The sequence below is a fragment of the Alosa alosa genome, chromosome 9 (assembly GCF_017589495.1).
Source record: "Alosa alosa isolate M-15738 ecotype Scorff River chromosome 9, AALO_Geno_1.1, whole genome shotgun sequence".
Classification (NCBI taxonomy): domain Eukaryota; kingdom Metazoa; phylum Chordata; class Actinopteri; order Clupeiformes; family Clupeidae; genus Alosa; species Alosa alosa.
This window is the reverse complement of record NC_063197.1, coordinates 36,346,461-36,363,326: the sequence shown is the minus strand read 5'-3', so window position 1 is coordinate 36,363,326 and position 16,866 is coordinate 36,346,461. Positions and strand designations below refer to the sequence as shown.

At 43.1% G+C, this 16,866-nt stretch overlaps 1 protein-coding gene across 1 annotated transcript in view; it reads left to right on the top strand.

Moving 5' to 3' along the window:
• The window catches only part of rubcn (rubicon autophagy regulator), a 74,285-nt gene that overhangs the window by 18,911 nt on the left and 38,508 nt on the right, over positions 1–16,866 (top strand). Inside the window, exons 7-9 of the mRNA XM_048252948.1 lie at positions 743–1,210; positions 3,300–3,401; positions 10,709–10,846. Of these exons, the coding sequence (XP_048108905.1) occupies positions 743–1,210; positions 3,300–3,401; positions 10,709–10,846 (708 nt within the window). The remainder of the gene's footprint in view (positions 1–742; positions 1,211–3,299; positions 3,402–10,708; positions 10,847–16,866) is intronic.

Sequence of the window (16,866 nt, the reverse complement as noted above, 5' to 3'; positions counted from 1 at the left end):
GATCAAAGTAAAACCTAAAGTTAGCTTATTTTCCCGCGATTACAGCAGGGTTAATCAGACAGCGTTGTTTGCAGCTGTAGGTGATGTCACACAAACCAGCCAACCACACCACTGTTGCTGTTAAAGGGTCCACATTAAATATTAAAACTTTTACATCAGGCATCGCTTGAGCAGCTACGCATCTAACCCAGCCGAATTCTACTCTCGACTTTGGACGAATGAGGTGGCGACATCTATTATGATGTATCATGCAGATCTGGTAACCCATGCAGATCAGGTACCCACACTAGCATGCACATGCTACACTGACATTACCTACGCTAGCATGCACATGCTACACTGACATTAGCTACGCTAGCATGTACAGGAGGAGCAGCATTGACATTAGCTACGCTAGCATGTCCATAGGAGGAGCAGCATTGACATTAGCTACGCTAGCATGTCCATAGGAGGAGGAGCAGCAGCAGTGCGAGAGGCCTTGGGAGGAGAATAGCTGCCTCTGTGTGCTGCTGAGGTAACACATCACTGAATAGCCCACGAGGTGTCTAAATGAGTTTCCTGTTTGGGCACAAAAAGTGCACAGTGTTGAAAATTCTTTGCATGTGCTTTTTGGCGTTCTTCTTGAGCGTGGGTGATTAGTATGAGGACATGGGGAATTATCTATTTTAAAAACATTAAGCTCACACAGTCTCTCTCTCGCTCTCTCTCTCTTTCTCTCTCTCTCTCTCTCTCTCTCCCCCAGGCGCTGCGAGCCGGCATACGGAGGTGTCGGACGGTGCAGTTGGAGCTCCGTGGGACTGCGCTGGTGGTGGCGTCTCTGGGGAGCAGCAGCATCATCCGTCCTGCTCTGTGCCCCACATCTCACTGACGGAGCCCCGGCCGGGGGGGGTGGGGACGGGGGTGGGCGTTTCGTCATCAGAGGCGCTGGAGCTGGACGACGGACCGGAGTACCTGGCCATCGGGAACCTGGGCCAGCGCAGCCGGCGGCGGGACTCGCACAGCTCCACGCGGAGCAGCGAACAGGGAGAGGGCGAGGGCGAGGGCAGCCGTGGCGGTGGAGAGCCAGTGGGGGGGGGGCAGAGTCTTGCCACCGCAACGGTGCCACGGCGATGCTCCTTCTCGGAGGGCCAGCGGGGACCGGGACTGGCACATGGCAGGGGTCACACACGGTCACTATCTGACACTGGGCTCACGCAGAAGAGAAGGCTTGGTGAGTAGAGGACTGGTGTGTGTGTGTGTGTTAGTTTGAGACAAAAACAGAAAGAGAGATGTCAACTACGAGTGTTTGAGGGGTGGCACGGTTCACAAAACCCACAGTTTGGTTCGGATCACGTTTTTTGTTATTTTTCCTTTTAATCTTTAACACTCTGAGGAAAGTGGAAAGGTGAGGAAAGAAAGGAAAGAAGAGATTTTGATACAGCAAGAGTGAAGACATTGATGATTTTAAATTGCTTTTGAATTGAATGCCTTTATTGTCATTGTACTTTACACAATACACAACACAATGAGATTAGGAGCGCTACTCCACCGGGTGCCCACAATAAATACAATAAATAATCGTTACAGGACATATAAAAACCTCGTAAAAACATTAAAAGACATACAAACAGAATAAGAAACAGTAACAGAGCAGTGATCAGATAAGTGCAAGTATTGAAGTGCAGGTGGTGACTGTAAGGGACTGGGTTTGTCTAGCTACATTTGTTTAGGGAAACTAGGGCTGAAACGATTCATCGAGTTACTCGAATAACTCGATTACAAAAATTACTCGAGGCAAAAACCCTGCCTCGAAGCCTCGTTAAATTCCTATGATGCACACTATACGCACAGGTATCTGATTGTTCCACACGGACTGTTGTTCAGGAAGCACACCACTAGCGCGTGAATCGTGATACATTCTGAATTTAGCTGGCGCGGAGTCAAGATGTCCATAAATGGCAGAGAATGTCTAAAGTTTTCAAGTAAAGTTTTGGGATCATTACATACTCAAAAAGGAAAAGAACGAGCATCTGAACCGAAAACATCCACTCCATGCTGTTTCACCAAGCGTCTATAATGTAGGCTATCAATCTATCTAGCCTATCTATCTATCTATCTACGTAGCCTGTTGGCTGATTTTAATCACATACTATAGCAAATGGTAACCTAGGGCTCACCCCAGAAATTATTTTTTAGTAGCCTAATGGTAAAATTATTTGTTAGTAGCCTAATGGTAGGCTATTTTTAGTAATGGTGAAATTATTTGTTAGTAGCCTAATGCTGCAGGTGTAGAAATCTACATAAAACAGATATTTACTTTGATATCAGGTCTAGATTACAGCATGAAACCTGTTGTGCATATTAATACATTAAATTGCTTTCCCTCTTCTCCCTCCCAGCACTTCACAACATAATATGGGCAGCTTTGTTCGCCCAGCTAAGTCATGCACAAGAGGCTGCAATTTTACAGAGAACATTTTGAACATTATTTAATTGTTGGCACTGGCACTTATAAACACTAAATGGGTAAATTGCAATAAATGGGCTTACTTTTGGAGCCAAATGTTGGAGTTAGAATGAATACCTCTGTGCCAATTGCTTAATCATTTTACAGCAATGTCATTTTCGTTATGCATTATTTGTTTTGGTCGTTTAAAAATGCAAAAAAAAAATAATATCTGATTAATCGATCGATAAAGTGCTAGATTAATCGATTACAAAAATAATCGATAGCTGCAGCCCTAAGGGAAACTATTGCATTTGGAAAGAAGCTATTTTTAAATCTGGTGGTACTGGATTGTATCGACCTATAATGCCTACCAGAGGGTAACAGTTGAAACAGGTGGTGGCCAGGATGAGTATTGCTCTTGAGAGAGTGCAGCTTTTCATTTGTTTGGCAAAAAAGTAGAATGTGTTATTGCCATCTACAGGAACGTTTGTGCCTTTGTAGCACACGAAGATTGACTGAAATATTACGGAACAGTTTATTTCTACATAAAGCGTAGCCTACCCGTGCTATGCAAAATAGCTTCTATGCCACATAACATTGACAAGCCCTGTCACTGCGCACTTTCTCTCCTGTCTCTGCCGAATTTAAATGATCCTGTAGAACACTCAACTGAACTAGCGTAATGAATACTGAACTAGCATAATGACGTGTTGCACAATGCTTGCACACAGTTGCATTTCTATCTACCGTTTTCTTTCCACTGTCATCATAGGTCAATTTAAATCCAAAATGTTCCCACACACCATACTTATGCGACCCTGGTGCATCCTCCAACTCTGGGCTGCCTTTGTTATCTCTCCCATTTTTACAGGTGACCCACAGCACTCCACACTTCTGCTTTCACGTGAACTGTCTAAGGTCACATATGGGCATAAGGCTACATTACGCATGCCATCACATACAGTGGGTCCCAGTTAAAAATTGACACTTCAGTCACGATCAAGGTGATTCACGCAGCTGGGTGAAATGTAAGTACAACTGCAGCCGCTTGGGGGCAGCATAGTCTGCTGTGGCGTTCCACGGTCGAACCGGACGGCGCATTCGACAGCAAGGGCTGTGATTGGCCGAGTTTTCAGTGCGTCTCTCTGTGTTTTTAGCAGCCCCTGCAACATGCTAGTCCACTGTAGCCTAAGCTTTGTACATAATGTTAAACATAGTTTTGGATTCAGTGGCAAGATTTCTTGATTGTACAGTGCCTGTCTCTCAGTAATGTTTTAAAATGAGAGCTTCGTCAGCTGGCAGAAGGCTACTTTGTCGGTAGTCATGAGAAGTTAAACTTGCTAACAGAACATAAATATGCTGCCCAGAAACCTTGTGAATAGTTCTGATTTTTTTACTACACTAACGAGGTTGAAATATAGCCTTTGCCTACAGCATCTCCTTAACAGTAATGTTAACAAAATGACAGCATTCATATGACAAAGGAAAACGAATTCGGTCACTCAAGACTGTGCCACAGCAACCAGTGTAGGCTACATTCCTACCCAATAGGCTACTCGAAGCAGATAGCGTTGTCTGATGGTCGAGTGGGTTAATGCACGTATATCCAGAACAGGTCTGCAACTTTCAGGCAGTTCTGAGTTCGTATCTAGGCAGGAGCAGAGCCATATAAAGGCCTAGGCCTATTGTTATCATTTTTTGCAAGGTGTTGCTCCTGGCAATACTTGTTTATAAGACGTTTGGTGATTAATTGATAGCTGTTTTTGGGACACGTTAAACGTTCTTTATAAGGAGCGCATACGGGGAGTAAAACGACTGTTACCCGCTGTTACAACTGTAGGCTACAATGATTGCAATACAAAAATATGCGCATGTTAGTTTTGTGATGTTTTGCACTTTTGCCTCATGTGTTTTCAGGTTTGAGGGCTTTTCTGGCAAGATTGACCTTGGTAGACTCTGCATATGTTATTTCTCTGTATGGAAAATAAAGTCAATTTTCGACACACGTCTGTTATTAGTTCAATAAGAAGTGTTGCTTGTTAAAACATGTGACTAGTGAAACTCAAATGATTGTAGAAATATTTAGCCAAAGCTAAAAAGTGTTAGAGAGAAGGAGAGACGCCGGTGCAGCTCAGATGTCTTCTTAATTTTCTTTATTCTTTAGTAAAAGGTGCAGAACATTATTAAACTTTAAAGACAGAATACGCACGCAAGCACATAACTAGGCTACTTGTTGTTTTCTTTTAATCGGCTATCTATATATGGTTATCAGCACACAATGTTGGGCTAATTCACTAGTTGTGGATATCACAAGTTTAAACAACGAAAACAGAAAGGATGGAGACAGCAAAGCTAGAGGAGTTATTCCAGATGGGCAAGAACAAGGTAGGCAATTAGTGTGCTTGTCAGAACGTTAGATTATAGCTGTTTAAAGCCAGACGTCACGGTACGCTAGAACAAAACTAAAGGGCTGTATCAATTTGTCCAAATTAATAGGTCATCGTAGACGTTGTTGTTGTATTATTGCATGTGGATATTGTTATGCTATGTAGGCTACTTTTTTTTGCAATGCACGGACCTAAAACCGGGAAACGGACAAATATTGTACACGCGTGAATTTGTTTTTGTGGGGGTGGGTGGGTGTACGTACCATAGCTCTCTCTCACTCACTCACTCACTCACTCACACACACACACACACACACACACACACACACACACTCACACACACACAGAGTACCTTTCTTAGCCACAGTTAATTTTAGTGGTGATATGTGTTATGGACATTGTTATGCACATTATTGACTGCAGTTTATTGTCATCAATATCAGTCCATGAATGCATATTGATCAGTTGTTAACTAATACTGTAGGCCTAGAAGTTGCATTTGAAAACGTTACTGTTGTAGGCTGTTTGTTTTTTATTTCAGCCACACTGTTTTAACGTGGTTAGGACCATTACACACCAATTTTTTTAATAAGCCATACTGCAATACCGATTTCATGGTTGCACCATGCACATGTTCGCCGATTATGTGGCCCTCAGTAACCTATAAATTCAATGATGTGGCCCTCTATGAAAATGAGTTTGACACCTGCTCTAAAATATCTGTCCTGGCCTGGTTGCACCGATTGTGGCCAAACGACAGAAGCGCGGAGAACCCTCCTTTGTCTACCAAAAGTGTTACTTTGTGCCCCGCTCCCCCACTGCTTGTGAAAGAAGGGGTGGGGAGGGGGGGCTTAACGTGAAAAAAGCTTAATGTCCCAAAACGCAACAAGTCATAATGGTAGGCTACAGGAAATGGGAGGAGGGTATGGGATGACCAGAGCCGTCTTATTTGTGCTATTCAGAAAGCATCTTATTGTCTTTCCAGGCACACAGCTCGTTATAGCCTATCGAGTGCCTTAGCAGATAGGCTCTGCTCTTGGGTTTGGCCTCACAGCCTAACTCAACCCTCTTGTTGCTTGCAGTTTGTTAAATAAAGCGTGCAGATTACATTAATTATTTCTTATTAATTGCGCTCTTTTTGCAACATCTGCTTGTTAGGCTGGGCTACTGTCAATGTCCTGTACAGGTATATGTTCAACAATTGCTGGTGTAGGCCTACAGGCTATAATCAATTAGGGACTGTTAAGTTATTTATTTAAGGGGCTACGGAGGAGTTTTGGGAGCGTTAGTCAAAAAGACGGACCCTCCCTCGCCAGCAAGACATTTTTCTATGACCCTCAAAGTGATTGAGAAAAACTCATGACCCTCCCCAGTCCCAACAATTTTAGGCTATTGATGCCTTCTGTCTACTGGGTCAATTTGGGAGCTTGCATGCTACAACTCCTTCCTTGAAATGCCTTGAAAAGGCTGTCGCTTTGCACAATTTCACAAATAAATCACTGGGACCTAAAACAAACCTGTCAACTTTTTCCCGGGTTTATCAGCGTGATTTTAACTTTTTCCTCGCTGTCTTAGGAGGAGCTGCAGGGCCGTCGCAAGGGGTCGCGAGGCCCTGTACTGAACTTGACAGATGCATGAACTTACGTGCATGAAATCATCACGATAGCTTACTTTACACATAGCCAAGGCTACCGTCGGGTGCATTTTAATAGCAGCCTAGTCTAATAAGCTACACCAGCTTGTCTTTAAGAGGGAAATTGTATAGCCTATAACATTAGCTGAGTCACATATTTGGCCATATGGTGTTTATCATAGGCTACATCATGAAACCAAATAGTGTAACAAAGGCGAACACTTTAACAGGGGAAATTAATTGGGCATGAATCATTGTGCTGAACGGTATTTGTCAATGCAGAAACACACACGACATTCAAACTGTTGATAAGATGTGCACTATGGAAATTGGTCTGTAGGCTAACAATGTACTTGTACAGGTTAATGTTCAACAATTGCTGTACAGGCTATAATCAATTAGCTAAATCATTTGTCAAGCTGTTTAAATTAGAAGCTACATTCAAACGCAAAAGGTGCTTTGATATCTTTTTCGTTTGAACGTCGGCAAGCAGGCATGCTATGGGTTGCAATGAATGAGGATAATTGGTTTTATCTGGCGGATTTTATTTTTTTTGCATTATTTTGAATATGACTCGCTCCAGTCTCAACAGCACTTTCCACACGATCTAAGTTCTAACACATATCCCCTCGCTTTCTCTCTCTCCATCCCTGCACACGGTGCTTTCTTAAAGGAGCTGCACCATCTTACAACAATTGCATCTACATTTTCATATTATAATGTTTTGTCAAGTGTAAGCTTAAACTACCGTGATCAATTTAAGTTCCCGTGCCCCGCTGAAAGTCTCATAAACTTATCGTTACACTATCAAATCTATAAGTAACCGTGACAAATAGGGTATAAGATATATAAACTCGCGCTATTGTATTATCATATATGTTTGGTAACGGCTCAGCTTTCTCTGATTGATCTACTGACTTGGAAAATGCATCATGGAAGCAGTAAGTAAAGTCGTATCAAAAATAGTAGTGGCAGAACTCCAAAGTGACACCTTGTGGTTGTTTGTGTCAACTGCAGTTTGTGCCATTTCTGCTGAGAAAATGGGGTGCGTGATTCCTGAAGGAACCCGTCCAATCTTAACTGGGACCCACTGTATGGGCATAAGGCTACATTACGCATGACATCACATATGGGCATAAGGCTACATTACGCATGCCATGAACCTTCAAAACCGTATGATGCACACATGGCCCGAACCGAGACTAGCCAACCGAACGGTTTGGACTTTTGTCATGAGCCGAACGGTGCACACATGCCCCGAACCGAGACTAGCCAACCGAACGTTGCACATATGCCCCGAACCGAGACTAGCCAACCGAACGGTGCACACATGCCCCGAACCGAGACTAGCCAATCGAACGGTTTGGACTTTTGTCATAAACCGTGCCACCCCTAGTGCTTAGAGGCCTGTACATGAGGCATGGTTAGTGAGGTAGGTGTGTGTGTGTGTGCTCGCATTTGCTTCAGTTAGAAGTGTGTGTGTGTGTGTGTGTAGGTTAGTGCAAGTGTTTAATTGCTTTAAAGTCTTTTCCTTACCTGGGCTCTTGCTTTCTATTATATCCCTCTGTGGTTCAGGGTAACCTTTGCCTCTCTCTCTCTCTCTCTCTCTCTCTCTCTCTCTTTCTCTTTCTCTCTCTCCCCCTCTCTCTCTCTCTTTCTCTTTCTCTCTACCCCCCTCTCTCTCTCTTTCTCCCCCCCCTCTTTCCTCTCTCCCTCTCTCTCTTTCTCTCTACCCCCCTCTCTCTCGCTCTCTTTCTCTCTACCCCCCCCCCCTCTCTCTCTCTCTTTCTCTTTCTCTCTACCCCCCTCTCTCTCTCTTTCTCCCCCCCCTCTTTCCTCTCTCCCTCTTTCTCTCTACCCCTCTCTCTCGCTTTCTCTCCTCTCTTTCTCCCCCCCTCTCTCTCCCTCTTTCTCTCTACCCCCCTCTCTCTCTCTCTCGCTCTCTTTCTCTCTACCCCCTCTCTCTCTCTCTCTCCTCTCACCCCCCCTCTCTCTCTTTCTCTCTACCCCCCTCTCTCTCTCTTTCTCCCCTCTTTCCTCTCCCTCTTTCTCTCTACCCCCCTCTCTCTCTCTCTCTTTCTCTTTCTCTTTCTCTCTACCCCCCCTTTCTCTCTCTCTCTTTCTCCCCCTCTTTCCTCTCTCCCTCTTTCTCTCTACCCCCTCTCTCTCTCTCTTTCTTTCTCTTTCTCTTTCTCTCTACCCCCCTCTCTCTCTCGCTTTCTCTCCTCTCTTTCTCCCCCCCTCGCTCTCCCTCTTTCTCTCTACCCCCTCTCTCTCTCTCTACCCCCCTCTCTCTCTCTTTCTCTTTCTCTCTCCCCCTCTCTCTCTCTCTCTCTCTCTCTCTCTCTCTCTCTCGCTTTCTCTCCTCTCTTTCTCCCCCCCTCTTTCCTCTCTCCCTCTTTCTCTTTCTCTCTCTCCTCGTTTATTCTCTGCTGAAGAAGGGGGACACAGGAAAATCACCATAATAATAGAGGACCCTGTGGCAGGTTGGCAATGCTGAACGCCACTACTTCCTCCCATCTTGCTTTACATGCTCATGCTTCCTCCCATAGATTAGATATACCTATACCTATATCTATATCTATGCTCCCTCCCATAGATATACCTATCTATCTATCTATCTATCTATCTATCTATCTATCTATCTATCTATCTATCTATCTATGCTCCCTCCCTCTCTCCTCCTCTCTGTGTTTGTGTCCTATCGTATCGCAGCGCTATTGGCTAGCGGGTCCAACCGATCTGCTCTCTGACCGCGCGTGTGTGTGCGTGTGTGTGTGTGCGTGTTTGTGGTTTGTGAAAGCAGCATGTAAATATATGGAGGATTCATTATTGTCTGTTTGTTACTTTGGCTTTATAAGGTTGTTCATTGTAGTGTTTTTTTTGGTTAATTTATCATGCATTGATAGATCGACATATGTGTTCATTACATCCAAAGATTGTTTTGTGCTCAAATCCAGTTATGTGCAAAAGAGTCTTGGCCACAGCACACCTGACAGTACACCCATAAAATGGAAGCTGGCACTGGGACGTTTGCCAGGCATGTTTGAATCAAAGTTCTGGGTTTTTCTCCCAGACCAGATCTCATGCTAACTGGACCTATTGAAATTCTCACTTCCCTCTTGGACCTTCTGCTGAGGGGAAAAAAAACATATTTTAGGAAAAGATGATTGGTTAAAAGTTAGTGTAACTATGCAGAGGAATTGTAGGGAGTGACCTGTCTAAACCAACAGTATCTTGAAGTGCCTACACACAACCTGAAACTGGAATTTAGTCATTTATAACATGCTTAGCACACAGACCGAGAGTTATAATGCTGCCTTGTTTATAACGACACCATAGGTGGGACCAGTGTATACACACACACACACAGCAGACAGACACTACAGCACAGAGCACTGTGAGTTATAATGCTGCCTTGTTTATAACGACACCATAGGTGGGACCAGTGTATATACACACACACACACAGCAGCCCCAGCTCTCTATATGAGTCAGTCAGTCACACACACACACACGTAAGCAGCAGAGCAGGTAGGTACCCCAACACACACACACACAGCAGCCCCAGCTCTCTATATGGAGTCCAGTCAGTCACACACACGCACACACACACACACACACACACAGCAGCCCCAGCTCTCTATATGGAGTCCAGTCAGTCACACACACACACACCGTAAGCAGCAGAGCAGGTAGGTACCCCAACACACACACACACAGCAGACAGACACTACAGCACAGAGCACTGTGAGTTATAATGCTGCCTTGTTTATAACGACACCATAGGTGGGACCAGTGTATATACACACACACACACACGTGAAGCAGCAGAGCAGGTAGGTACCAAACACACACACACACAGCAGCCCCAGCTCTCTATATGGAGTCCAGTCAGTCACACACACACACACGTGAAGCAGCAGAGCAGGTAGGTACCCCAACACACACACACACAGCAGACAGACACTACAGCACAGAGCACTGTGAGTTTTCTAATGCTGCCTTGTTTATAACGACACCATAGGTGGGACCAGTGTATATACACACACACACACAGCAGACAGACACTACAGCACAGAGCACTGTGAGTTATAATGCTGCCTTGTTTATAACGACACCATAGGTGGGACCAGTGTATATACACACACACACACAGCAGACAGACACTACAGCACAGAGCACTGTGAGTTTTCTAATGCTGCCTTGTTTATAACGACACCATAGGTGGGACCAGTGTGTATACACACACACACACAGCAGACAGACACTACAGCACAGAGCACTGTGAGTTTTCTAATGCTGCCTTGTTTATGACACTCCTGTGGAAGAGCTATGACCCCTTCTCCCCCCACAGCAGTGAACGTAGCAGCCCTAGCTCTCTCTACATGGAGTCCAGTGAGTCACTCACTCACACTCTCACACACACACACACACACACACACACACACACACAGCAGCCCCAGCTCTCTATATGGAGTCCAGTCAGTCACACACACGCACACACACACACACACACACACACACACACACACACACACAGCAGCCCCAGCTCTCTATATGGAGTCCAGTCAGTCACACACACACGCACACACACACACACACACACACACACACACACACACACAGCAGCCCCAGCTCTCTATATGGAGTCCAGTCAGTCACACACACATAGGGCTGGGCAATATGGTTAAAAAATGTATCACGATATAAGTGTATCATATCAGTCATATCAGTAATTATTGTTCACTTTTATTTTAAACTTTCCTGATTTTAATCACCTCAGTTACCAATCAAAGCAAACAGGGGAAAAAAATATCAACACAACCATGAAAAACACTCTATAGATATATAAATATATACTCTATATATAATAAATGTGCACATAAGTCTGAATGAAAAGCAGCACTGGTTGAAGCCTGGAAATACTGTAAACAAAGTAGCTTAATTGGCTAGTTTATCATAGTCTACTGGTTGGACTGTTCAGTTTCCCCACGTGCGTTTAAGTTTCAAATGAATACTTTTTCTCCTTGGGACAGGCACGTTTGAGTCTTGGAAAATACTTTTCCATTTACATCAGGATTGATAAGAACTTAGCAGTCAACTTGAATGCAACATTTTTTAACAGATTTGTGCAGCATGCTAATGATGCTAACAAATGTAATAGCAATTTATATATTTGTTTATTTATGACCCAGGGGATCCATATCATAGTAAAAAACACACAGGGTAAAAATACAAAAAAACAAAGAAGCCTCCCACAATGTTCACTGTCTAGCATACAGACATTTTCACCAAAAATCTGACAACAGGGTTAGCCAACACGGCAATAAGTCATTTTCTGACACAGATACCTACATATAAATCTATACATCAGATTACATAGGACAGCAGAGCAGGTAGGTACCAAAACACACACACACACACACACACACACACACACACACACACACACACACACACGTAAAGCAGCAGAGCAGGTAGGTACCCAAAACACACACACACACACACACACGTAAAACAGCAGAGTAGGTAGGTACCCAAACACACACACACACACACACACACACACGTAAAGCAGCAGAGCAGGTAGGTACCCCAACACACACACACACACACACGTAAAGCAGCAGAGCAGGTAGGTACCCCAACACACACACACACACACACACACGTAAAGCAGCAGAGCAGGTAGGTACCCCAACACACACACACACACACACACACACGTAAAGCAGCAGAGCAGGTAGGTACCCAAACACACACACACACACACACACACGTAAAACAGCAGAGTAGGTAGGTACCCAAACACACACACACACACACACACACACACACACACGTAAAGCAGCAGAGCAGGTAGGTACCCCAACACACACACACACACACACACACACACACAGCAGCAGAGCAGGTAGGTACCCCAACACACACACACACACACACACACACACACACGTAAAGCAGCAGAGCAGGTAGGTACCCCAACACACACACACACACACACACACACACACACACACACACACACACACACACACGTAAAGCAGCAGAGCAGGTAGGTACCCACCCACACACACACACACACACACACACACACACACACACACACACACACACGTAAAGCAGCAGAGCAGGTAGGTACCCAAACACACACACACACGTAAAACAGCAGAGCAGGTAGGTACCCCAACACTGACACATAACTGGCACTAGAGCTTGTTGGAGCTCTCAGCAGCACAGTGAGTTCTAATGCTGCCTTGTTTATAACGACACCATAGGTGGGACCAGTGTATATATACACACACACACACACACACACACACACACACACACACACACACAGCAGACAGACACTACAGCAGCACAGAGCACTGTGAGTTATAATGCTGCCTTGTTTATAACGACACCATAGGTGGGACCAGTGTATACACACACACACACACACACACACACACACACACACACACACACACACACACACACACACACAGCAGACAGACACTACAGCAGCACAGAGCACTGTGAGTTTTCTAATGCTGCCTTGTTTATAACGACACCATAGGTGGGACCCCAGTGTATACACACACACACACACACAAACAGCACCAGACACTACAGCAGCACAGAGCACTGTGAGAGTTTTTCTAATGCTGCCTTGTTTATAACGACACCATAGGTGGGACCAGTGTGTATACACACACACACACACACACACACACACACACACACACACACACACACACACACAGCAGACAGACACTACAGCAGCACAGAGCACTGCGAGTTTTCTAATGCTGTCTTGTTTATAACAACACCATAGGTGGGCAGTATACAAAGGTGTACAGTACGTGAGGTCTTCACAGATACATAGCACATGCTAAACTTATGTTATTAACATGTTTGTTTGGAGCATACAGCCCGTCGCTGCTATAGATATCTTTGTCATCAGACAGGTCATTTGCAATAATATGGCCCAAATATGTTATCTCACTACACACACTGAGTGCAGTGCCAGAGAGATAGAAGTCAGGGAAGGTTGACTGTCTGTCTTCTTTACTTCTGATAATCATGATCTTACTCTTTTTAGCATTGTATTTTATCAAAATCAATACCATGCTGTGCGCATATTCACAGTAGCTGTTGGAGACCAGCACTATATGGGCTAAAAATGACCAAATCATCTGCGTACATAAGGTGATTAATCACCAACTCTACAACCTGTACCACATGCAATTAAGATCAAGGCCAAATCATTCATATATATATTTAAAAAGAAAAGGAGACATAATTCCGCCCTGCCGACACCATTAGTCACTTGGAATAGAACAGATGTTACATTCCCCCATCTCACTCTCATTGTCTGATGCAAAAATAATTTGATTAACACGATCAATCATGATTAACACTATCACATGCTTTAAAAGCATAAATGAAGCACATGAACATTGTGGAATTTTACCTATTATATTCATCTAAAATTTCCTTTAGTGCAAAAATACATAAATCAGTGCCATGCTTTCGTTTAAAACCAAATTGGTTTTGGACGTACCTCTCGCCTAGACAGCAGAACTGTCTCCAGCACTTTGGACATGACACTGGCCAGAGCTATTGGCCTGTAATTATCTGAACTGTTCCCCACTTTATCTTTGATAACTGGTACAAGCTCAACAGAGAGCATAGAATCAAGTAATACTCCATGAACAAAAAAACCTGTGTAGCATATAACCACCAGAGGACGGTTTCTTACTGGTAAGTTTAATTTCTTCAGCTGTAATATTATCCAGACCACAGGCCTTATTATCTCTTAAAGTCAATATTGCTTCATGGACTTCAGCAGAAGTGACAATAACATCATCATTAAACTCTACATTATCCAACACAAACAGATTACTTTTTACACAGTTTAGCAGTTCATAATATTGGTTCAGCCATAACTGTGATATTTCATCAGGGCCACTCACACCATCTATGTTAGATGGAAGAGATACAGATAGATAGATACTTTATTGATCCCCAGGAGAAATTCAAGATGAAATTCAAGATGTTAGGCAGTCGTCTTGCACGATTGTGAATGTATGGATTAAATGTGCATGCTCAGGAGGGATGCGTCTAAAGTGTAAAGCCCCTTCTCAAGAACAATAACTTAGATGCCACCATGCTAAACAACTACAAGCCCATATCCAATCCACCTTTTATTGGCAAAATCATTGAAAAAAATACCCTCTAATCAAGTAACAACCTTCCTAACATCAAATGGGTATTTTTATTACTTTGTCAGGTTTTCAGGCAAATCACAGCACTGAAACAGCTCTTATTAAGGTTTTAAAGGACATACGCCTCAATAAAGATCAGGGCTCTACACTAACATTTTTTTCAGGAGCACTTGTGTGCCTGTTAAAAATTTAGGAGCACAGAATAAAATTTGAGCCACAGTCCAGTTCTGAACTTACACATAATCTAACATTATACTGCAGCTAACAGTTAAACGTACCAGGTGCACCAATTGCGAATATTAAGAATGACTGACAAAATTTTAGGCTACAGGAAACAGGATTTTAAAGATCAGTGCCTGCTTTATTTTCCAGTCTATTCTATTTTCCTACATTTTGTTAATGTAAAATAACATAATACATTGCCATATTTGCATTTAGCCTGTATATCAAGTATCCTGCACCCTTGAAATGTAGGCTAATTTATTTATTTCAGAATCCATCTATACCTAATCCAAATATGCCCATGGTGACCTATCTGACCGTGATACTGCCTAATACTACTAAAAACAGTCCATTTACTCTTCCACAAAATAACATAGGCTAATCAAGGATATATGTTTTATACTTCTAGTTTTTATTTGAAATTATTCTGCATTGATGGGGCAGTAGGCAAGCGTTAGGCCTACTTTTCGTTTTGCACTTCAAACTTGTATTCGGGTGTATCAAACAAGCACGCGTGGAAGCCTGAGTTATCCAGTAGCGTTCTACCTTTAGATAAAATGGGAGTATTACGGGAGGCTACTTTTTGTGCTGGTTCACAGCTATATTTTTGCATATTGCAGCCAATCGTCAACTGGGCTAAAAGGCATATTAGGTTACCTTTCCTTCTCTCACTGCATTCCTCAGAATCTCATCCTGTTCCTCCTATATCAATGAATTTGTTGGATAGAAGAACTAATTTCTTCAATCTTTGCATCTTGGCTGGCTAGTCTAACTTTTAAACTTTTTCCTCGCGGCTCATGGATTTGTTAAAGTGTGACTACTAGCAGTCACTTAACGAAACAGCTAACGTTGATGGGAGGTGTAGGTTTTTTATGCTGCATTAGCGGCGTGATTCTATGGTTTTGCACCTTTAATGTTTCTCGATGTTGCGGTGTATTTTGGCAGACAAACATTGACATGGACAGAAGTCATTCGCACCAATTAGCAGCCTAAATATTTTTTTTTTGCACTTTCGCCGCGGCATCATTTTTTTACTCGCGTAATGCGAGTGAAATGGCGCACTGTGAAACCCTGATAAAGATGCAGGCAAAACATCCCAGTCCTAGTGTTATTGGACCTTAGTGCGGCCTTCGACACTATTGATGTAACATATTACTACACAGATTAGAGCACTGGGTTGGACTTTTTAGGTATAAGTCATCAACTGGGTCAAATCATACCTACAAGAAAGAAGTTTGTTTGTTGCTATCGGCAACTGTACCTCTCATGTAACGTCCTTGACCTGTGGTGTCCCCAGAGGTCAATCTTGGGGCCACTATTATTCAACCTCTACATGCTCCCACTTGGACAAATATCACAAACAATTTGATTTCCTATCATAGCTATGCCATGACACTTTAACTTTACTTAACTATTTCGCCGAAATGACTATGGTCCCCTTGAATTTCTTTGTCAGTATATTGACCGAGATTAACAACTGGATGTCTCAATTTTCTTTCAGTTGAACAAAGAAAAACTTGAAATAATTATATTGGTAAAAAGGAAAGACTTAGGTTGCCATTTCCTTGATATCAAAGGGCTTAAAGCAAACGATACTGTTATAAATCTTAGTGTCATAATTGACAGTGATCTAAATTTAAACAGCCACATGAAAGAAATCACTAAATCAGCTTTTTACCACCTCAAAAACATTGCCAAACTTAGAGGGCTAATGTCTAAACATGATCTAGAAAAACTTATTAATGTGTTCATCTCCAGTAGGGTTGACTACGGCAATGGGCTTTTCACAGGCCTTCTTAAAAAGACGATCAAACAGCTTCAGATGATACACAAAAACATTTTATGCTTTTATGTACTATCACCTTGTGTGTTTCATGTTTTCTTCTTCTTATTATTTTATTATTATTCTTTACTTTATAAAATAAACTTGACTTGACTATATGGAGTCCAGTGAGTGGCTTACATTTTACAAATTAG